General features: G+C 44.2%; 1 protein-coding gene across 1 annotated transcript in view; it reads right to left on the bottom strand.

The window, feature by feature from the left end:
* Positions 1-24,829, bottom strand: part of MYO1G (myosin IG) — a 348,860-nt gene that overhangs the window by 309,186 nt on the left and 14,845 nt on the right. Inside the window, exons 2-3 of the mRNA XM_033931919.1 lie at positions 10,191-10,399; positions 1,911-2,004 (exon numbers count right to left, since the gene is read on the bottom strand). Coding sequence (XP_033787810.1) covers positions 1,911-2,004; positions 10,191-10,399 — 303 coding nt within the window. The remainder of the gene's footprint in view (positions 1-1,910; positions 2,005-10,190; positions 10,400-24,829) is intronic.

Below are 24,829 nucleotides of genomic sequence, written 5' to 3'. Positions count from 1 at the left end.
GGATGGTGTGAATAACATGAAGAAAGACCTATTGAAGCTTGAAGAATGGTCTGAAATTTGGCAGCTAAAATTTAATGCTAAGAAATGCAAGGTCTTGCATTTGGGCTGCAAAACCCAAGGGAATGGTATAGTTTAGAGGGTGAAGAACTTATGTGCATGACAGAACAGTGGGACATAAGTATGATTGTATATGATGATCATAAAAATGAAACTGGCATATGAGCAACATATAAAGAAATCAAGGGTGGCTGCACAAGTGGGGTTTAATGCTACTTTTTTTAGTTCTTGGAAAATGCATCATACATACAATGGAAGATATTCTGAATAATATACAGTATTCTTTTTTCCTAGCACTTTTTATCTTCATATAGTTAAGTGCTCAGCGCCATCTATTGGGTATGTTCTGAATGACACCCTTGATTTCTTTTCTCGTTATCCTTTACAAGTACGGTTTATCTTATTTGGTGTTACATTTAAAATGATGTTTTCATTTATCCTTCTTTTTTCCTTTGCTGTATATTTGCTGTAGGGTTGCTGGCTTTGGTTTTTTTTTGGATTGCAGATTGTGAGCCCGCCAGAACAGATAGGGAGAAATACTTGAGTACCTGAATATATGCCACTACGGATATAAGTGATCTATAAATACTAAAAATAGATTTCCTGGAATGTTCTTTCCTTTCCTTATGTTGTTAGCAGTGCATGCTTTTTGGAACAGGCATGCATTCTGAGAGAACGTACCTCATTTGTAAACAGTGCCCATCCACTTTTGGAAGAGCGAGTACTATGAAAAATGAAAGTACAGAGTTTCACATTTTTTTCTGCTCATTTTCATTTGCCAGTGACATAAAATGACATGACCCTATTGAAATCCAGGCTCAAAGTCTACCTTTTATAGCCTGTTTTTAACTCTTAACCCCTCTATTTACCTGTCCAGTACCCTATCTGTTTTAATCATCCCCACAATAAATAACTCCTTAATCCATTATTTGTCCTGTTTGTCTTGAATAGATTGTAAGCTCTGTAGAACGGGGACTGTCTCATATGTGTTTAGTGTGCAGTGCTGCTTATGTCTAGTAGCGCTATAGAAATATGTAGTCAGGGCTGCCAAAGGGAGGGTGTGGTAGCGCCAGCAGCCCAGGTGAGATCCAGCATCTATCCCTCCCTACCTTCCATGCCCCCCTCCCCCCCATCATCCTCTACTTGTCTGGACTCATTGAATGGTAGGCATGGCTCCTTCTCTTGCCGTGTCCCCCCCTTCTGTGATGTAACTTCCTGTTTCTGCATAGACGGGACTTGGCTGGAAGAAGGAGTTGTTGCTGGCAAAGCATTCTCTCTTGATCACTGCTGCCTGGCATTCAATGACTAAAGGCAAATAGAGAACTAGGGATGGTGGCAGAGGTGGCAGGTCCCTTAACAATGTTTGCCTCGGGCCTGGCTTTGTCTCTCGGTAGCCCTGGAAGTAGTTCCCTTTCCATTGAGTCTAGTGTAGGATTACCTAGGGTTACCAGATTTTCCTTCGGGAAAATCCAGATCCATGGCCACACCCCCCAGGACATGACCGTGGAAATCCAGATGTCTGGTAACCCATACATCCAAATTTACCTGGACATGTCCTCTTTTTAGAGGACTGTTCAGGTATCCAGACAGTTTTCTAAAACCCATCAGTTTTTCTGGGTTTTTGAGTCCAACCTTATATTTTTTTAACTCTCAGAGGGCCCAGGAAAAATGAGAAGGCCAGCGGGGATTACCACAGGAGGGAGCTGCAGCAATCATGGTCCTGCCACAGATACCGCTGGTCCGGGGGCAATAGCTCCTGTTGCAAGCCACTGAAGACTCATTTGGTGCTGGCTAGAGGTAACTGTGTGGTGCATTGTTCAATGGCCCCTTAACATGAAAAGTCTGGGTCTCACCTTTCCACCTCGACTCTCTGGTTGGGGTTCGTGATGGCCGCTATGTACTGCATGATATATTTACTGGCCTCCGTTTTCCCAGCTCCACTCTCACCTTTAAACATAAGATACATGACAGATATTAAATGCAGGACATTAGGCAACGCAGGTCTGAAAGCAGTGATCACTGGGTGAGAATGGTAAAACTAGGGGGCATAAATTGAGGTTGCAGGGAGGAAGGCTTAGGAGTAATGTTAGGAAATTATTTTTCACGGAGAGAGTGGTGGATGCCTGGAATGCTCTCCCGAGGGAAGTGGTGGAGAAGAAAACCATGATGGAATTCAAAAAGGAATGGGGTAAACCCTGAGGATCTCTAAATAGAAAATGAATGGTATAAATGAAAGAATTCATGCCAGTACTAGGCAGACTTTCACGGTCTGCGTTCCAACTGCGGTGATTCGGTTTAGGATGGGCTGGTGTGGGCATCAATGGGAACTCCAGTAAGTTGGAACATGAGGACCTTACTGGCCAGACTTTACAGTAGGTGTCCTGCAAATAACAGGATGGTTGGATAGGCCGGAGTGAGCTTAGATGGCAACTTCAGCAGCTGGAAACTAGGACAGTACCAGGTGGATTTTACGGTCTATAGCTCAGAAATATCAAAGGAAAAAGACAAGTTAATATAATCATGAATTTATAATGTGTACCGTTAATGGACAGACTGGATGGACCATCATTTACTATGTTACTTGGTATATATAGGGTTACCAGATTTTCCCGAAGGAAAATCCAAACTCATGGCCACGCCCCCCCAGGCCCATCCAGTTCCACCCGCGTCACGCCCCATCCCTGTCCCCAGCCCCACCCCTTAACCTGTTCGTGCGTCGGGACAGCACGGATGCGACGCAATAATGTTACACATCCGCGCATCTGTGCGTGACATCACCGCGTTACATCCACGCATTCGCAGATGCAGTCCCGACGTTGGAAGCTTTTCAAAACTCGGACAAGGTTCCAGGTTTTGAGAAGCCATCCAGGCCCTCAGACATGTCCTCAAAAGGAGGACATGTCCGTGGAAATCTGGACGCCTGGTAACCCTAGGTATACATTCATATTTGCTTTGGGGCAGCAAAACTTTTGTATCTGCTACAAATATGGACAGCAACATAATAAGAATACAGCTCTGAGACTCGTCTATTCATTGAAAAAACATGATAACATTACTGAGGCATTCATCAATTCTCATTGGCTTCCAATCCAGGAAAGAATACAATTTAAATTCTACTGTATACTATTTAAAACTATAAATGGAGACAGCCCAACCTACCTAAACGACCGCCTCATCCAAACCACCTCTACCAGGCATAGAAAAACACACACCCCATTCACTTACCCCCCAATCAAAGAAGTAAACGGAAAAAAACTATACAACGGACTACTGGCCCACTCAGGCAGTGAAGATAGACAACCAAGTCTCCAACCTATTGACAACAACCCCAGACTACAAGATGTTCAGAAAGGAAATAAAAACTATACTCTTCAAGAAATCCCTTAATAAAGCTTAATACCATGATAAAGCTTAACCCCCCCTCTTACCATCCCCTCCCTAACCCCCAGATCCTACTTTTCCCTCTCTTGGAAACCTTCTCTGATCTAACGTTGTAACCCTTCTTCCATAACTCTTTTTGTAATCCGCTTTGAACCGAAAGGTAATGGCGGAATAGAAATCTGTAATGTAATGTAATGTAATAAGGCAAAACAGTGTATCTAGAACTGAAAATAAAATTCATCCTGTGCAGTTTCCTTCAACCAACTTGGGGCTCCTTTTACGAAGCCACGGGAGCGACTAGCGCGGCCGGCGGTTTAGCGTGCGCTATTACACGCGTTAAACCGCTACCGCGCCTTCGTAAAAGGAGCCCTTGGTCATGCTTCCTGGAAAAGCCAGTTAACAACACGGCCATACCTTCAGCTACTGCATGAGGTGCCAGAAGTATCCTAGGGGCTCTGGCTGGATATCTGTATGGCTACCTGGCTAGACCTCTTTCAAAACTGTCTTCACCTACAAAAGCTTAAAATTTACCTCCCACCCCACCCCCCTTTTACGAAGCCACATTAGGCATTTTTATCGCTGGCCATGGTGGTATTAGTTCTGATACTGGGCTTGATGGACCTTCACTCTGTCTCAGTATGGCAATTCTTATATTCTTATGTGAGCCAAGTATACGACAGTCAAGCCATTGTGACATAACTGGTGAGGCTGGCTCTTAGGCATTGGTGGAATGAGCCATTATGACATCACAATATGAGCTCTGGAATATTGCTACTCTTTGGGTTTCTGCCAGGTACTTGTGACCTCGGTTGGCCACTGTTGGAAACAGGACACTGGGCTTTGATGGACCTTCGGTCTGTCCCAGTATTGCAATTCTTATATTCTTATTTTCTTGGTAGGATGAAGCACATCAGCATTTGATGTGCACTAACCCCCAGATGTATATAGTGTATATAGTGTGTCCAAAATTGCACACCAAACAATATATTCCATAACTAGTGTTTTAGCCCATTACATTAACGGGTGCTAGAGTAGATGTCTGTCTGTCTGGGGGTTTGTTTGTTTTTTATTTGTCTCTCTCTCCTTGGACGCTGTCATTCTTTCTGTCTATGTCTCTCCCTGGCTCCCTGTCTGTCTATCTTTATTTCTAACTCTATCATCTTCCCTCAATCCTGCATGTGGCCTTTTTTCTTTCTCCTCCCATCTTCCTTCCAACGGCTGCTCCCCCTGCCCTCCACACTTCCATTCAGTGTCTGTCTCCCTCTCTCTACCCCTTCCATCTACTGTTCACCCTCTGTCTTGCCCCTTCCACTCACTGCCCTCTCTTCTCTTTCCATCCAGTGTCTGCCCTCTCTCTCTCTCTCTGTTCCATATGGCATTTCCTCCTTCCTTTCCCCCTTCCTTTTCCTTTGGTCTGGCATTCCTTCCTCCTTCCATGCCCTGCCATCTCTTCTTCCCTCCAAGCCATTCTCTCCCCCTCTGCTCCCTTTCCTCCTTGAACTTCATTGGGCAGCAGCAGCAGAATTCACAATTCATTGCTGTTGCTGGCTTCAGGTCTTCCTCTCTGGCGGGTCCTGTCTTCATGAAAACAGGAAGTAGGCAAGACCCGCCAGAGAGGAAGGCCTGAAGCCGGCAACAACAGCGAATTGTAAATGCTGCTGCTGCCCAAAGAAGCCAGGCCGCTTCTCTCCCCTTCCAGCCCAACCCCCGCTGACTCTGCTATCTCTCCTTCCCATGCGACCCTCTCAGCGAGATGACCTTAATAACAAACCTCCCTCCAGCGTTGGCAGCCGCAGCACGCTAAACAGGCTGCTTCGCAGCTTTCTCCTGATGGCAGAGGACTCAACGGGCAGGAGAAAGCCACGAAGCAGCCTGTTTAGCGTGCTGCGGCTGCCAACACTAGAGGGAGGTTTCTGCGGTATGTGCAGGAGAAGCGATATCGCTCTTAATAAATTGAACAGGTGCATCTCCTCAGTCCGCCACAGCGCTCGAGTGTGGGCCCGTTGTAAGCGCGCATGCGCTCTCCTGCCTGCCACAGACATGCGGAACACGCAGGTAGGAGTGCGCATGCGCCGCTTAGGGTTTTACTATAAGAGATTGTACATGCAATTTAATTACAAATGAGCAGTTAATTGGCAATAATTGAGAGGCAACAATCAATTATCAGAGCTAGTTAGCAACAATTAAAATTTACACACTCATCTTCCTAGTAGGGATTCTATAAAGATGTGCGTCAATTATTCACACAGATCCAAAAAGGTGAGGTGGCCACGGGAGGGGGATGGGCAGACCTGGGGCACTTTTAGAAACTGCATGTCATGTTGTACAATAAAGCAGAGCGGTGCCTATATTAGGCACAAGGATCTATATCGGGTTTCAGTTGAGGTAAATCTTCACGCCCGAAATTGGGCACTGATGCTGGCGCTAAGAGCTATTCTATAAATATATATTCTATATATATTCTTTAACGTTTAAAATGTTGGCACCGAGTAATGTGGCAGCTTAGGCACAATTCTATAAAAGTCAGGTGCGCTTTATAGAATTGCGCCAAGTGGCGCCTAAAGTGTCCTTAAGTGTTGATAGGCGCCCTAACTTTAGGCACATCATATTTATGCCAGGGTTTTCTTGGCCTAAGTCCAAAAGAGGCGCCTACATGTAAAACACACCTATGATCCATTCCCTAATCACGCCTACTTTCTGGTAGGCACCTTGGACTAGGCACTTAGCCGAAAATGGTAGGCGCTTACTAAGTTAGGTGCCTACTCTCCAAATAAGTGCAACTGATGTCAATTACAAGTTGTTAATTGCCAATTATCTGCACCAATTAAGCTTTTTAAATAATTAGGTTAGGCACCTAGATCAGCTAGGCGTGCCAACCTAGGCGCCTACCTTTAGGCATCATTTATAGAATCTGGGCCTTAGTGCTCGGGTTGTTGTTGTTTTTTTTGGTGCCCAAATTTGGATACCATTTACAGAATCCAGTCCTAAGCACATAGAGAGAATGATAGGACAGAGTACGGTTTTGGGGTTCAAGAAGGAATTGGATGATTTCCTGAAAGAAAAGGGGATAGAAGGGTATAGATAAAGGATTACTATACAGGTCCTGGACCTGATGGGCCGCTGCGTGAGCGGACTGCTGGGCACGATGGACCTCTGGTCTGACCCAGCAGAGGCATTGCTTATGTTCTTATGTTCTCATAAGGACAATCGTTGCACGCACCTGATGGTATAGAACAGTGTCTTGCAAACTTTCCAAAGCCGCGGCAAACTAAACTGGGGCTCGCAGCTCAAGGGCATCCGGAAATGCACAGACATCGGCGTTCGCGCATGCGCAAAGCCCCCCCCCCCCCCCAAAAGGGGCCCTGAGCCGCCAGTGGGAGGTGCATGAAGAGACGCAGAGAGGAGAGGTGCTGGCACTGGCTCTCTGCCTACAGGATGTGCCTCTCGCCACGAGAGGCGTGTCCTGTAGGCAGTCTGCTGACACCTCTCCTCCTCCCCAGTGTCTCGCGGCACTCCAGGAATCTCTGTTTGCGATACACTGGTATAGAATAATAGCATAAGGCCAACGTTCCATGCCTACCTTTAGACGCAAGCCCGTACACTAGCCAAATAACTGGGAGCTACAGCCTCAGCACCCTGAGGTTGTGGGTTCAAACCCACGCTCCTCCTTGTGGCCCTGGGCAAGTCACTTAATCCCTCCATTGCCCCAGGTACATTAGATAGATTGTGAGCCCACCGGGACAGACAGGGAAAAATGATCGAGTACCTGAATAAATTAATGTAAACCATTCTGAGCTCCCCTGGGAGAACGGTATAGAAAATTGAATAAATAAATAAAAGGTAAGCAGTTCAGCACATAATCTATAATCCCTGTGCATACTAGGCATGTCCAGACCCACCTATGCCCCTCCCAGGTCAACACCCGCTTTGCACTAGCACGCTATGGATTTTGTGCATGCAGTTTGTAGAATACCATCCATACTAGCAATTATAGCCCTATTATTGATTGTTAACCTCAATTATCACTTCATTATTGAATTTAATTATGCACATAACTACCCTTATTCTATAACTTGTGGGCACAAACGTCTGCACTAACCCCAAGTTCTATAAATGGCACCCAAAGTTAGGCATACCGTTATAGAATGGCATCGCTCATATGCGTAAACTAATTGGCTTATTTGTGGCCTTAACAAGTACTAATTGACAGAAATTAGCTGTCCTGTGCACAATTGTTCTATAAGTTGACACTCTACAGGGGGCGTGGCCAGAGGAGGGGCATGGGCAGGTCAGGGGTGGAGCCCTTATTTTAATGCGACTTATTTTATCATGTTCACCACTGTTTTGGAGATAAGTCCAACTATGTCTTCATCATTATGTATGTATATGTATACCCTAGAGGAAAGGAGAGACAGGGGAGATATGATTCAGACGTTCAAATACTTAAAGGGTATTAACGTAGAACAAAATCTTTTCCAGAGAAAGGAAAATGGTAAAACCAGAGGACATAATTTGAGGTTGAGGGGTGGTAGATTCAGGGGGCAATGTTAGGAAATTCTACTTTACGGAGAGGGTGGTGGATGCCTGGAATGCGCTCCCGAGAGAGGTGGTGGAGAGTAAAACTGTGACTGAGTTCAAAGAAGTGTGGGATGAACACAGAAAGATTTAGAATCAGAAAATAATATTAAAGATTGAACTAGGCCAGTTACTGGGCAGACTTGTACGGTCTGCGTCTATGTATGGCCGTTTCGAGGAGGATGGGCAGGGGAGGGCTTCAATGGCTGGGAGGGTGTAGATGGGCTGGAGTAAGTCTTAACAGAGATTTCGGCAGTTGGAACCCAAGCATAGTACCGGGTAAAGCTTTGGATTCTCGCCCAGAAATAGCTAAGAAGAAAAAAAAAAAAAAATTTAAATTGAATCAGGTTGGGCAGACTGGATGGACCATTCGGGTCTTTATCTGCCGTCATCTACTATGTTACTATGTTACTATGTATATTTCATCAATTAAATTCTCTGAGAGGACTGTATTTTAGCTGTTCTGTGCACAATTGTTCTATAAGCTACACACCTAATTTTTATAGTGTACAACTCTAATGGAGGTGTGTCCAGAGGAGGAGCGTGAGCATATCAGGGGGTGTGGCCAGAACGTTGGCATGGCAAAAACTTGTGCCTAAAGTTAATTTGCAAAAGGGTAGACTTAAGCCAGTATTCTACAATTGCAGCTCCGTGTGGAATTCCTTTTATAGAATTTGCACTTAGTGACCTGTATCCCTGTGTCTAACTTTAGATGTTATTTACCGACTCTATCCCCCTATTTCTAGATACGTGCATATTCAACTTTACACTTAGACTAATGAACTTAAGAGGGATCTGGATAAATGAAGGCTACAGTATCACTCAAAAAAAAAATCCCAATTGCAATGCTAGCAAATTTGTGCAGTGGGTGAATTAAGATTCCAAGTGCATCTCCTTTCATGCAATAATTAATCATTTTTGAGTGCACTTGCTCTACAGTCATTCTTAAATACAGTATGTTTATTTGAAGATTTCTCAGTTACACGGTGGTGGCATACACTAAACTGAGTGGGAGTCCTCCATCTTTAGTCCTGCCAGTAGAGGTCCTCCATCTTTAGTCCTGCCAGTAGAGGGTGCTATTTCACTTATCATCTTCAATAGCTGGAGTCAGGCAAGTTCTGAAGGACTCCAGAGAACTCGGCTGTCCTTAGTAATTGAGAACCCAATATCGAAGCATCGCCCTCTGTTGGTAGCAATGTAGTTGAAGGTCACCCGCTCAGTTTAGAGGGAACAGTGGTGGTACATCCTTGCCCTGGTCTTTTTAAAGTGTTTTGGTTGTGTTTGTCTAGCATCTAGGAATAAATCTTTTTTTTTTTTTTTCAGGAGTTTAAAATGCCAGTCTCTAAGAAAGATTAGTATATGCTGCAGTCTGAACGTATATGAAATTAATACATCACTTATTCAAACATCTCGTGCTTCAAAAAGACGCCTCAGCCCCACCACTCCTCCGCTGTAATGATTTATACTGCGGGAAGCATATTGTGGTGCTTCATTATTGGCTGTCTATTTGTAGTATTTTTTGTCCTTTTTTTCTTTTTTTCTAATATTCTTTAAGTGTTTTGTAGAATAAATACTTTAAATAAATCACTTCATCTCTTCAATATTATGGTGTGAATTTTAAAAGTAATAAATACTTATCTCAGCCAAAACCTGGGTGTCAGACCCGACATGTTTCACACTAACAAGTGTTTTATCAAGGGTCTCCCAAGGCTGCCGCTGTCATCCGACTCCAATCTTACTGTGAGAAAAGACTCCCAGGTTTTGGCTGAGATAAGTATTTATTACTTTTAAAATTCACACCATAATATTGAAGAGATGAAGTGATTTATTTAAAGTATTTATTCTACAAAACACTTAAAGAATATTAGAAAAAAAGGACAAAAAATACTACAAATAGACAGCCAATGATGAGGCACCACAATATGCTTCCCGCAGTATAAATCATTACAGCGGAGGAGTGGTGGGGCTGAGGCGTCTTTTTGAAGCACGAGATGTTTGAATAAGTGATGTATTAATTTCATATACGCTCAGACTGCAGCATATACTAATCAGGATTATACTAGGCTGGACAAAACATTCATTTACAAATATTTGCCAATTTTAGTCTCTAAGAAAGAGCAGAAAGTGTGGGAGAAAAAACACTGGAAAGTCGGAAGGCTGAAGCTGTGTAGTATCACCTGATATTACAATGCAGGTGTCCTTGGCTCTGCGTTTCATAGCCTTGTAGGCAGCGTCTGCAATGGCGTAGAGATGTGGAGGCCTTTCATATAGCTCTCTGCCCCGGTAGTGCTCAATCATGTCCTTCCCGTACAGCTCCATCTGCCTGTAGGGGTTCACAGAGACCACCACCTCCCCAATGTAGGTGTAAATTCTTCCTTTCTCAAACCTGCAACAGTTGAAGAACACCATAAGTTCTCATTTCTATGGCTGATTGCTGATTGTGGATAGTTACTTTCCTTGCAATCTCCTGGTAAGGATCCACTGTGAGTAGGTGGGACTATTGCAGTGAAAGCATCTTACCTTAGCCTAGGTTAGGATATTTTTTTTATTTGTAATTTTTCACATACCAACAGAATTTATGGAAAAGAAGTCAAATTGGTTAACATAGGAAAGCACAGGTGATTCACACCACAACTTAAATGTATATGAAAGATCTATTCATCAAAATAGATCCTCTATGTTTAGACAGCCCTTAAGATTTTGATTTAGGTAAATGGCAGAGACCTCTAGTGGCTCTTCTGAATTATTGTACCATGACCTGTTTGTACCCCCTTTAATTTCCAGAACAAGTGAAAGCTCTCCAATTCCGGTGAGGTAATGGTAGGAGGAGACCCTTTTTGGAGATAAACTGGGACTGGTATAAAATCCCAGTTGAAATCCTTGCCTTTGGTTTCTGGTTCCCCAGCCGTTGCACCACTCTAAGAGAACCAAGGTCTTTAGTTAGCCCAGCCATAGTACTAGAAGGAGCAAAGAGGTGACTGCGGCTGCTAAGGCTTTTGCAGCTCCTTGACAACATGATCTGGCTAACTGCCCCAGCACGCCCTGCTTCTATGGTGAAAGAAAAAGAAGTTAGCAGTTCTGAAGAACAGGAGAGCAGCAGGGAGCCACTCCTTCTGGAAAGTAGGAGAGGATCAGTGGCATAGAGAGGGTAGGAGGCACCCGGCACAGTGGCACCCCTGCGCCCTCCTCTCTGCCCCCACCCTGCTCTTTTCTTGCCCCCATGCCACATTCACGCTCTCCCTTCCCAACCCCATAACGCTTTAAATCTTTTCCAGCGCAAGCAGCTTCTCCAACCTCTGCTCACGCTGGCATTGTCTTTCTCTCTGATGTCACTTCCTGGCCCTGCGACCCAGAAGTGATTTCAGAGGGAGCCATGCTAGCGTGAGAACCAGGCTAGAATAGTTGCTCGCATTGGCTAAGACTTTAAAGAGGTACAGGGGGCATGGAAAGGAGGGCACGAGCGTGGTGTGGGGAGGGGGGGAGTGGAGAGGTGCCTGATTGCAGCAGCCAAAGGTGGCATGGGAATTCCCCCTCTCCCCTATCAGCTGAATGAAGGAAGTTATCCTGCCACTGTATCGAGCAATGGTGCGCCCACATATGGAATACTGCGTCCAATACTGGTCGCCATACGTCAAGAAGGACATGGCAATACTCGAGAGGGTTCAGAGGAGAGCAATGAGGATGATAAAGGGTATGGAGAACCTTTCATATGCCGAACGGTTAGACAGGCTGGGGCTCTTTACCCTGGAAAAGCGGAGACTGAGAGGGGACATGATACAGTCTTATAAAATCATGAAGGGCATAGAGAAGGTGGAGAGGGGCAGATTCTTTAGACTAGCAGGTACGTTAGATAGATTGTGAGCCCACCGGGACAGAGAGGGAAAATGCTTGAGTACCTGATTGTAAAAAACCGCTTAGATAACCTTGATAGGCGGTATATAAAATCCTAATAAACTTGAAACTTGAAACAACTAAAACAAGAGGTCATTCAGAAAAACTGAGAGGAGACAGATTCATAACGAATGCAAGGAAGTTCTTCTTCACTCAGCGGGTGGTAGACACCTGGAACGCGCTTCCCGGAGAGGTGATAAGACAGAGTACAATTCTGGGGTTCAAAAAGGGAATGGATGACTTCCTGGAAGCGAAGGGGATAATAGGGTACAGATAGAGGTTTACCTTACAGGACATTGAGCGAATAGGGTATGGACATTTTAGGTTAGGTAGGGAACACTTTCAGGTCATGGACCTGGAGGGCCGCCGCGGGAGCGGACTGCCGGGCACGATGGACCCCTGGTCTGACCCGGCAGAGGCAATGCTTATGTTCTTATGACTCCCCAAAGCCGCAATTCTGTAACCGGCACCCAAGTCGAATTGCCCGTCAATCATTCTAGGGCACCGGTTACACTGTGGACTTAGGAATCTGGCCAATTGGAGTCATAAGCTATTCCCAGTGCTTCCCAGAATGCACTGGGAAGGAGGTCTAAGAATCTGGTTGGCCCAGGTGCCTAAAGCCCCTCTTGTGCATTCCCAGGATGCTCCAGGAAGGGGAAGGCCCGCCATTCTGAAGAGTTTCAAGTTAATTTTAAAATTTGATTTGATCACAATATCGTGATCCAATGCAATTTTCAAATATATAAAAACAGGGTTTTAGTAAAAGACACAAATACTTTAAGACTATAACAAAACACGAAACAGGAGGAGAACAGGTTGAACTACAATGTTTTAAGAGAAAAGAGAACCTATAGGGTTAGAACAGTAGAATAGGAAATTGTTACCCACTTAATTTTCTTTTAGAGGATGTTAGTTCACTGAGGAATATTTGTGTTCTATAAAGTTCAAGCAGCTCAATTGAAAGCGTCCTTGATGAGCCAGCTTTTTAAAAGGTCTTTAAACTTATTAAGTGATTTTTCTTCCCTGATATGTATTGGAAGGGAATTCCAAGTTTGTGGTGCCATAATGGAAAAAGAGGTGGGCCTGTCGACCAGCGGGATTGGGCATGCCTCCAGTCAGCCTTCCAGAAAAAGGTATGGGGGTGGGTTTCGGGTGGGCATGTGTTTGGGAGGGGGGCTGCCGGCAGGAGGGAGTGGGCATCTCCCTGCCAAGGATGTTGCAGGGGGTACCGGCAGGAGGGAGTGGGCATCCTTCCTGCCATGGACAGTGGGGGGGGGGGGGGTTCAAGAGTGGCGGCGGGAGGGCATGGGCATTCCTCCTGCCGGCCTACTTGCAGTAGGGTTTGGGGGTTCTTTGCCCTGGCCGCTTAGCTGATCGCAGTAGGGGAATTCCCCACTCTCCTGTCAGCTAAGTGGCAAAGACTCCCCAAAGCCACGATTCTGTAACCGGTGCCCTCGAATGATTGACAGGCAATCCAACTTGGGTGCCAATTACAGAATCGCGGCTTTGGGAGGTCCTTGACACTCAGCTGATGGGGGAGGAGGGAATTTCCCTGCCACAATCGGCTACCGTGGTCTAGCAACAAAGATAAGTGACTGAAATGTAGGCCAGGGTTTTCTGAGCCTACATTTCAGCTGCCTATCTTGACTGCATAGGTGTAATTCTGTAACCGGCACACTCGAATGATTGACAGGTGATCAGCGGCCGCTTATGAGGCGGACACCAACTTGGGCACCGGTTACAGAATCCGGACCTTATTGCCTTTCTTCCTCTCCTCCTTATAATTCTCTCACCTCTTAATTACTGTCCACTTACATTAAGTTCATCAGTCTTTTTGTATTCCTATTGATTTGTAGGTCACTTTGAACCTAGGCAGGTATAGAGCGACTCATTAGAGAATGACACGGTGACAAATTTGGCCCCGTCCCTACTGGAACTCAATTTTCCCCACCCCGTCCCCACAAGTTTTGTCGCAGTTCCTGTCCCTGCCCCATTCCTGTAAGCTCTGCCGTAACCGCACAAGCCTCGAACACTTATGATTTTAAAGTGTTTGAGGCTTGTGCAGATGAGGACGGAGCTTAGGCATTGGTGGAATGAGGCATTATGACATCACAATCTGAGCTCTAGAATGTTGCTACTTATGATTTTAAAGTGTTTGAGGCTTGTGCAGAAGAGGATGGAGTTTGCAGCAATGGGGCCGAAACAGGAAAAGAACTCGCCGGGATGGGATGGGACGGGACGGGAAAATGAGTTTCCGCAGGGATGGGGAAAAATTTGTCCCTGTGTCATTCTCTATGACTCATAAATATTAGATTAGATTAGATTGCCTAATATAATACTTTTTGAGTAAAAGTTTTGTGAGTGCAGTGAATGCCAATTACTGTTAATGTTTATGCCCCTCCTTTTTTTTAACTACAGCTAAAATCTAAATTTTGGAAATGACTGTCACTTATGTGGCTGCATTTGTGAGTCATTATTAAATCAGCACAGCTAAAAAGCCATTCAATAGCCCCACTAGCAAGAAGTGGATTGTTCAGTCTGATAAAAGGTTCCTTCAAATAAGATAAGGCTGCAGTATTACTGACATTTTTAGTCTGCAAGTATTGATCAAGGGGATCTCTGTCTGAAACACTTGACTTTCTTATAACAAAGAATGCTTTATCATCGTCATTGTCGTCATTTGCATTAGAAGTAGTGCTGTCTAATTCATCACTTGTTTATCCTCTTCATCTTTATCTGAAGTGAGGATTACGAGGGGAAGCTGAAAAGTTCTCAGCCCAACCAAGAGGAGAATGATGTGGAGCCATGAAACCTACAAGTTATTCCACACTTTTGACACTTTTTTTCTCAGTGAAATGAAATGAAATGAAAAGTGTGGAATAACTTGTAAGTTTCATGGCTCCACATCATTCTCCTCTTGGTTGGGCTGAGAACTTTTCAGTGGCCCCTTGTAATTAAAGAGTGGACTAATGGAAGAGTTCATACTTTTGATTTATGTTTATTGTATGATTTTTTATGTGGTTTTTAAGACTTTATTATGTACATTCTTATTGTACACTGCCAAGAATTTTTAAAATTGTACAGGTTAGTACATTGTGAACTGACCGAGCAGTCATCTCCCATCACATTATCAGCACATATAGGATTCCTAGCCGGGTTTTCTAATAATCGTGATTCGGTTGGCCCATGTGCCTAAGGCCCCTCCTATGGGCGGGGCATTAGTCAACAGGGCCAATCAGGCCCTAGGCCCTCCCACAATGCATAGGGAAGGGGCAGGCCCGCCATTCAGAGGAAGTTGGGCCTGCCGGACGGATGGAGGGAGGACCCGTCCGACCATCTCTTAAGGTTAGAGGGGGGATCAGGGGAGCTAGGGGGGTATGGAGGAGGGGTCCAGGGGGTGGGTACGCAGTCGGGGGGGGGGAAAGGGGTTCGGGGAGTTGTCCGGCAGGAGGGCTTGGGCTCTCTCCTGCTGATGATCGTTGAGGCAGGGGATCTTTTCCGGCAGGAGGGCTAAGACTCCCTCCTGCCGATGATCGTTGCGGGGAGGTTGTCCAGCAGGAGAGATTGGGCATCTTTCCTGCTGTGATTGTAACCAGTGCGGGGGGACGGGTTGCCTGGGCTGCTGAGCTGATTGCGGCAGCCACGATCAGCTCAGCGGCCCAATTCAGAGCTTATACCTGTTTTAACTTAGTCGTCTGGCAGCTATAACCAAAAAGGTATGACAGGCCTCTTTTACAAAGCCGCGCTAACGGCTGCCGCACGGCAACAGCCCCGAAGCCCTTTAAATCTCTATAGGCCTCGGGGCCTTTGTAAAAGAGGCCGCAAGTCTAGGTCGGCCCACCTCCAGCCCTATCCACGCCTCCAAAAACGCCCCTTTTTGCTTTAGGCATACAGAGGCAGGGTAGAGGCCAAAGCTGGTTTTAGATATGTCTAAAACCAGTTTTATCAGTACTTGGACGATCTGTCTTTTTAATCGTCCAAGTGCCAACCTAGGCCACTTTTTGGTCCTTTTTAAAAATTATTATTATGAGCCACCTAGTATATTCATACATATATACACATTCCAGACACTCTTGGAAGGTATAATGAAACACCTTTATTTGATCATATGCCTGAGCCTGTTCCCTCACAGGCTCAGGGAAAACAAAACTCTGTGCTCTTAATTTTTATCTTAGTCCACTCCAGAGCAAAATGTTAATATTTCAAGCCACAAACAAAAGTCTCTCTTAAATATAGCACAATTGGTTGCACTTGGAGGCAGATATCTAGAAAACATGACAGCTTCCTTGAACACCTAGCAGATACCAAGAAACAGGAAATGCACAAGACATCGCCTTATACTGAACAAAAGAACCATATAAGGAGGTGAGAAGAATATGCAGGTCAGTATTCAAGAGCACTTATGCAGTCAGTGGCAGAGGCACATAGATAAGTTGTTCATTGTCTATCCCAGTTTTGATATACTCCCGAATCTGGTGAACTGGTCAAGGTGGCTTACAAACCATTAAAAAAAAATGTAAAATAGAGAAAGGCATGCCAAATATGTTTTAATTTTTATTTTATTGAAATTTAACAAATTCAACAAGATAAACTCTTGCACAAGAAATGCAGAAAGAAAATCATAGTAATAGAGAAAATCTTTAATTAACATAAAAATTACTATCTTCCTTAGACCCCATTAATAAGGGGGACAGATCTTGGTAAAGAGAAGAGAATCACATTTAAGACCCCAAAAGAATAGGAAAAAAGCTTAATGGAAGGTCCCAATATCCATAAGAGCGGTTCTTAATCTCTCCCAAACATTCACGGCACCAACTTCTTCACATCCAAGAATGTTCTCAGTTGTTCTGGTGCAGGGGTAGGCAATTCCGGTCCTCAAGAGCCGGAGCCAGGTCAGGTTTTCAGGATATCCACAATGAATATGTATGAGATAGATTTGCATGCACTGCCTCTTTGAGATGCAAATCTATCTCATGCACATTTATTGTGGATATCCTGAAAACCTGAGCTGGCTCCGGCTCTCGAGGACTGGAATTGCCTACCACTGTTCTGGTGCATAGAAGATATATTTCACTCCCAAGTACTGCATGGGATGCCAAAAGGAATAAGGCACCAATACTCAGTGCCTCCGGTCTCATTGCAAGAAATAGTTTTCTTCTAGGAATGCCAAATATAAAATAGAAACTTTAAAATCATGCACAGAAGCAAAAGCAAGCAATATTCTATGTAGCACTTTTTCTCAAATTGCAGGGCGATTAATCGGTGTCAGGTCAAAAGCGCGCCAGGACAAAGGCGCGCGCAGACAATTGAGCGCAGCGCGGAGGCGCGCGCCACAGAAAAGTACTGTTTTTACGGCTCCGACAGGGGTGTGTGGGGGGGAAACCCCCCACTTTACTTAATAGAGATCGTGCCGCGTTGTGGGAGGTGTGGGGGGTTGTAACCCCCCACATTTTACTGAAAACTTCACTTTTTCCCTGTTTTTAGGGAAAAAGTTAAGTTTACAGTAAAATGTGGAGGGTTACAACCCCCCAAACCCCCCACAATGCCGGCGTGATCTCTTTTAAGTAAACTGGGGGGGCTCCCCAACAAAACCCCCCGTCGTAGCCCCTAAAAACTGTAATTTTCTTCGGCACGCGCCTCCGTCTTGCCCTCAGTTGTCAGCGCGCGCCTTTGTCTTTCACCGAGTTGTCTATGAACCGATTAATCAAATGTCGCAAAATGTGTACAACCTCTGTTATGATATTCTTATATTGGAAATTGGGGGTGTTGCTGCTCTGGGTTTTACTTCTCTGCTGTTCTTCTCTCAGGCCAAGATGCTCTAAAATCACTGGTACAAGCCTTACATTCGTAATAGTGGTAGTAAATGGTCCGATTGAAAAGCGACAATCGATGCTCGCTTGCAAATGAGGTTCGCAGAGGCCAGCGGAAATCCCATCCGAGCGGTGGTTGGAGAAAGTGACTGGCACATGCGCAGAGTAGCCAACGGAAAGAGGTATGAATGTGCGAATGCCCATGAGCATCAGTCATAGGCGTGCCTTTTAGAAGTGCATAATAGGTGCACGTCATAGGGGAGGGGCTATGTGCTCCCCTCATTCACACGCCTCAGACGTGCCTTCAATGCATGCGCCTGAGTTGTGTTTCTAACGCTACCGGCACCCCCCACCCCCGGACCAGCCATTAATTAATTATGGATCGTTAAGTCAATCTGAGCATCAACAGGCGATGTCAGAGCATCCGTCGGATACTTTTAGTCATGTCCTCTTTTGTAAATTAAAATGGTATAACTCTGGAAAATGAAATGATAGAAAGTTGTGATTTGTTGCATTTGAATCAGCATCTTCTTGATAACTGAGCCAGCTGAATAACTCAATTTCTAAGACTTGGTCCCTTTTCTTGGATTATGACACAAATTGGCTTTTAGTATCATTTTCAATTAAGAACATAAGAATAGCCTTACTGGGTCAAACTAATGGTCCATCTAGCCCAGTATCCCGTCTTTACGAAGGCCAATTCGAGTCACAGATACCTGGCAAAAACCCAAAGAGTAGCAGCATTCCATGCCACCAATCCAGGGCAAGCAGTGGCTTCCCCCATGTCTCAACAACAGACTATGGACCTTTCCTCCAGGAACATGTCCAAACCTTTCTTAAAACCAGCTACGCTATCCACTCTTATAACATCCTCTGATAACGCGTTCCGGAGCTTAACTATTCTCTTAGTGAAAAAATATTTCCTCCTATTGGTTTTAAAAGTATGTCCCTGTAACTTCATCATAGAAACATAGAAACATAGAAACATAGAAAAAGACGGCAGAAAAGGGCTATAGCCCACCAAGTCTGCCCACTCCAAATACCCGCCCTCTGATTTCACTCCCCCAGGGATCCCCTGTGAATATCCCACCTTCTCTTAAAGTCCGACACGCTGTTGGCCTCAATCACCTGCAGTGGGAGTTTGTTCCAATGATCCACCACTCTTTCAGTGAAGAAGTATTTTCTGGAGTCGCTATGGAACTTCCCTCCCCTGATTTTTAGCGGATGCCCCCTGGTGGTCGAGGGTCCCATGAGGTAGAAGATATCTTCTTCCAACTCGATACGGCCCGTGATGTACTTAAACGTTTCAATCATATCACCCCTCTCTCTTCGTGAGTACAGCCTCAGTTTATTCAGTCTTTCTTCATACGTGAGATCCTTGAGCCCCCAGACCATCTTTGTGGCCATTCGCTGAACCGACTCGATTCTCTGAACATCCTTCCGGTAGTGAGGTCTCCAGAATTGAACGCAGTACTCCAAGTGAGGCCTCACCATGGTCCTGCACAGCGGCATCATAACTTCAGGTCTCCTGCTGACAAAACCTCTACGAATACAACCCATCATTTGCCTTGCCTTGGAGGTAGCTTTCTCCACTTGATTTGCAACCTTCATGTTATCACTAATGATCACCCCTAGATCTCGTTCCGACGTGGTCCTGGCCAAGGTCTCACCATTTAGTATGTAAGTTCTGTGCGGGTTTTTCTTTCCCAGGTGCATTACCTTACACTTTTTAGCATTGAAGCCTAGCTGCCATGTTGCTGACCACCGTTCCAGCAGCAGTAGATCCTGTGTCATATTATCAGGCATGGTGTTTTTACCTACTATGTTGCAAAGTTTGGCGTCGTCGGCGAACAGTGATACCCTTCCTCTAAGTCCTTGGGTCATATCTCTTATGAATAAGTTGAATAGAATCGGGCCCAAGACCGACCCCTGCGGCACTCCACTGATCACGCCTGACGTTTTGGATGGGGTACCGTTTACCACCACCCTCTGAAGTCTACCACTCAGCCAATCCTCAACCCATGTAGTTAGAGTGTCCCCTAATCCTATCGACTTCAGCTTGTTCAATAACCTTCTGTGTGGGACGCTATCAAAAGCTTTACTGAAGTCTAGATATACCACATCCAATGACTCTCCGGCATCCAATTGTCTAGTAACCCAGTCGAAAAAGCTGATTAGGTTAGATTGGCAGGATCTGCCCTGTGTGAATACGTGCTGGTGGGGATCACGTAGGTTTTCCTCGTCTAGGATTGTATCAATATTTTGTTTGATCAGTGTTTCCATGAGCTTGCACACTATAGATGTGAGACTCACCGGTCTGTAGTTTGCCGTCTCTGTTCTGCAGCCCTTTTTGTGGAGTGGGATAACGTTGGCGGTTTTCCAGTCCAAGGGGACTCTTCCTGTGCGTAGGGAAAGATTGAAAAGAACAGATAGTGGTTCTGCCAGGACTTCTCTCAATTCCCTGAGCACTCTGGGATGTAGGTTGTCCGGTCCCATGGCTTTGTTCACCTTGAGTCTTGATAGTTCGTAGTAGACGCTACTGGGCGTAAACTCGAAGTCCAGAAACGGGTCATTCTGGCTGTCTCCCATCTGAAGCTGTGGACCAGCTCCCGGTGCTTCACAGGTGAAGACTGAGCAGAAGTATTCGTTTAGTAATTCTGCCTTGGCAGAATCTGATTCTACAAGGTTACCGTCCGATTTCTTCAGGCGTTCTATTCCATCTTTGTTTCTTTTCCTGTGACTAATATAGCTGAAGAAGGATTTATCCCCTTTCTTAATGTTCCGTGCTAGATCTTCTTCCATTTTGAGTTTGGCCTCCCTGACTGCTATTTTGACAGCTTTTGACCTGTCCAGATAGTTTTTTTCCGCCTCTTGTTTTCCTAAATGTTTGTAGGTGATAAATGCTTCTTTTTTCTTTTTAACGAGGTCCGAAATTTCTGCGCTGAACCATTGGGGTCTTTTGTTCCTCCTGCGCTTACTTACTGTTCTTATGTAGCGGTTTGTTGCTTCGTGTAGGGTGGACTTCAGAGTCAACCACATATCCTCTACATTGTTAGGTTGTGCTTGTTTTTGCAACTCCTGATCGACAAAAATTCCCATGCGGTCGAAGTCTGTGCCTCTAAAGTTGAGAACCCTCGTTGCTGTGTTTGACCTTGAGAAACCTTTCTTAAGGTTAAGCCATACCATATTATGGTCGCTGGAGGCCAGTGTGTCTCCAACTGAGACATCCGAGACGCTATCTCCGTTGGTGAGTACCAGGTCCAGTATCGTTTGGTCCCTGGTGGGCTCCAACACCATTTGCTTGAGTCGTGCACCCTTTATGGAGTTCAGAATTCTTTTACTGCCACACGTAGTCGCGGAGAGTGTGTTCCAATCTGCATCGGGCATGTTGAAGTCCCCTAACAACACTGTGTCTCCCCGTAGAGTGATGCTCTCTATGTCCTCTATCAGTTCTAAGTCTTTGTCTTCTTGTTGTTTCGGAGGTCTGTATATCACACCAAGGTATAGGCATTTTTCATTTCCTCTGGCCAGATTCACCCAGAGGGATTCCCCAGTGTATCTAATATCCGTAATTCTGGTAGTTTTGATGTTATCCTTAGTGTATAGAGCTACTCCTCCCCCTAACTTGCCCTCTCTGTCGCGACGTAGTAGGTTGTAGCCTGGTATAACCATATCCCACCCATGTGAGTCCGTGAACCAGGTTTCTGATATTGCTACCACGTCTAGGTCAGCGTTTATTATCTCAGTCTCTAATTCTAGAATTTTATTGCCCAAGCTGTGTGCATTGACGTACATAGCCCTCCATATCTGTGAAGAGATTCCCTTTTGGGTTAGAGTGACTCCTAAATTTTTATTGATAATTCCCTTTAAATTATCGTGGATAGCATGGGTACTTACCTTAGACTTAGAAGTGTGGGTGTGACTCTCCTCCTCAGGGTGGTTTCTTACTGCTCTGGGATATAAATAAGTGCCCTCCCCCAACTTACCTAGTGTCCCCTAGTCTTTGTCATTTTTGACGGAGTGAAAAATCGATCCACTTGTACCCGTTCTACTCTACTCAGGATTTTGTAGACATCAGTCATAGCTCCCCTCAGCCATCTCTTTTCCAAACTGAAGCGGCCTAACCTCTTTAGTCTTTCCTCATATGAGAGGAATTCCATACCCTTTATCATCTTGGTCTCTCTTCTTTGAACCTTTTCTAGTGCCGCTATATCTTTGCCAGTTAAAAAAAAAGAAAGATCTACACATGAAAAATGGCTAGGCACCATTTATAGAATCAGGGCCTTTGTGACAGAAGAGAAAACAGGCATGAAGCTGAGTGTGGTTGCCGACAAAGGACTACCCGACTGAAAGCACCAAAACTTCGCCAAACGCCGTACTGAAAAAATAGGTTTTCAATAAAGTTTTAAATTTTGGAAGGGTAATATATAGAAATAAAACATAAAGGGAATAAAGTGGTACCTTTTGTAGTGGACTAGTTTAATGCATTATTTGATTAGCTTTTGAAGGTAAACCTTCTTCTTCGGATCAGAACTCAGCAAATGTTGACAAATATCTATAAGTAAAGCATAAAAGTATTCCAAAGGCAGTCTCACAGGGAGAGGCAAGGGGTGAGTGAGGTGAGAAACAGGGAGGGCAGAGATAGTGTAACCAAGGTTTCATTTTTAGATATATTTTTTTATTTACCTGGATGGATTTTATTTTATTTTGATATTTGGCTGGTTTAATGCTGTTTTTGCATGAGTGATTGTTGGAATTCCAGACTGCTGATGTCTGCAACAGGTCTGATGACCTCATGTAGAAGTCAGCAGTGCTGGGGAGAATTCTAGAACTGCCAGAGAGAACAGTCGATGGGTTGAGTTGGTTTGTTGGCAGAGGCAGGGGTCTGTTCTGTGTTGTCTCTGTGGAATTGTTTTTTAAGGATAAATTGGATGTTTATTAGAGATTGGAATTTGGCTATTGGATATTTATTGATTATTAATTAAACTTTGGTTTAATAGAAAGTGGGTGGGATTAGTTAGAGGATGTAAACTGAAAAAAAACACCATGATCACCTTCTCTCACATCAAACAGCATTATGGGGTAAAGATCTAGAACAATTGCTTTCGCCCGCCACTTATGAGGAATTCAGGAAGCGTCTAAAAACACATCTGTTCCTGAAGTATCTAGACAGCTGACCCGTACATCTCTTTCTCCTCAATAACGATTTCTCTTGACCTATTAACCACTATCTTTCACCGCTTTTAAGTCCAATCAATTTGTATCCTTCTTCGAATCTTTTGTAAATCGCCTAGAACCTCACGGTACTGCGGTATATAAACTGTTATTAGTAGTAGTAGTACTAGTAGTAGTTTTTAGGGAAATTTCAATTATCCTTTGATTTATTTGGGTAGCTAGTGATTACAGTATTTATTATTTTTTGGTTCAAAGATGCCTTTGGATTATAATCGTCCTTTTAAGGGCATTTTTAGATGCATTTTAATTTTGCATCATGATCAGTTGTTTTGTTTTCCCTCCCCTTTGCTCTACCCTGCTCATTTTTTTCTCTTTAAATATTGTAGTTCTGCCCTTTAAATACCGTTTCTTCCAGTTTGTAATTTATTATTGTCTATTGTTACTTGTCTTTCGTCCTTTTGATTTTGTATTAGTATGTTACCCTTTGATATCTTTGTAAACTGCCTTGTATTCTGATTTGGTGGTATATCAAATTTGAATAAAACTTGAAACTTTAACGACCATCGGTACACGATCGTTGCATTTAGTGCATCTAGAATTAAGTTGTGCCCCATCGTCCTAATGCTGCCTCTAGAATGAAATTTATTCTGCAAAATTTAATAGAAACACAGATAGTTTGTATGCCCATCCATGACCACAAGGTGCCAGCCCAAAATTATACTTAAATGAGTAAGAAATGTTCTTTATTTAAATCGGCACTAGCGTATCTTGGCGTTTGCAGCATCTGCTCTCTCTGCCTGGCTGGCTCTGCTGTCAGCTGCCCTCTTCCTGCTCTACTCAGGGCGATGAAGAGACACAGGGACTGTTTTGAAAGCCGGATTACGAAAGGCATCTCTTTCCAGTAAACACTGACTGATGGCGTCAGGGAGTTCCCATTTGGTGACAGGAAGGGTGTAGGCCTAGTGTGGCTGGCAATGATCAGGTTCTCACAGTGAGGCCTACAAAAGTTCCTCATGAAAGGCTGATTCATGTAAGAAAATCCCAAAGATAGAATGTTTAATTCCTAGCAATATTTTTCTTTCAGGGAACCGGGAAGAGAAAATTCTTGTGACAGTGAACTTTGAGCAGGGATAAAACTTTTTTTTTCTGAATTATACCCTGTTTTGTTCGTGGAAACTGGCTTTTATAAAATTACTTATCAAGTAATGAGGAACAATTGTATAAAATACCTGTGATGTATACAATACCATTACTAACCAAATCACAGTTTAAGAGCTCCTTTTACAAAGATACGCTAGTGTTTTTAACACACACACCGGATTAGCACACACTATAGTGCGTGCTAGCCAAAAATCTACCGCCTGCTCAAAAGGAGGCAGTAGCGGCTAGCGTATGTGGCAATTTAGCGTGCGCTATTCCGCGCGGCTTTGTAAAAGGAGCCCTAAATATATAAAAAAATATTTAATAGTGCAAAGCAGTACTCAGTACCACAACCATACAAATGTCCAAGTGTAGTGAACAAAACAGGTTGTTCTATGGGACCATCATTGCAACTGATCGTCCTGCCGCCACCAATTCTACTAATGAATGATCTTATGACTTTAAATCCAGTTACAAATAAGATTGACTTATCTGAATGTATTTGGCGGAAATTTCTTGATTGGTCCAAAACTAGGACAGCCTCAGTGACAGTAATCATAAATAGAACATATATACAATCCTGAAGCAGCGATAAACGAGTCTCCCTCCCGACTCGAGTTTCGCTATATTCTGTTTCTTCAGGAGAAGGAGCTACAAATTTAACAATAACAAATACAAATTATCAAAAATAAATACTACAAATAAACTGTTCACAAAAAACCATGAATCATCATCAAATATATAATACATACATATATATATATATATATATATCTCAATCATAACAAAACTCTAAGCAC

The sequence above is a fragment of the Geotrypetes seraphini genome, chromosome 2 (assembly GCF_902459505.1).
Source record: "Geotrypetes seraphini chromosome 2, aGeoSer1.1, whole genome shotgun sequence".
Classification (NCBI taxonomy): domain Eukaryota; kingdom Metazoa; phylum Chordata; class Amphibia; order Gymnophiona; family Dermophiidae; genus Geotrypetes; species Geotrypetes seraphini.
The sequence above is the reverse complement of the archived record's forward strand: the minus strand, read 5'-3'. Positions and strand labels throughout refer to the sequence as shown.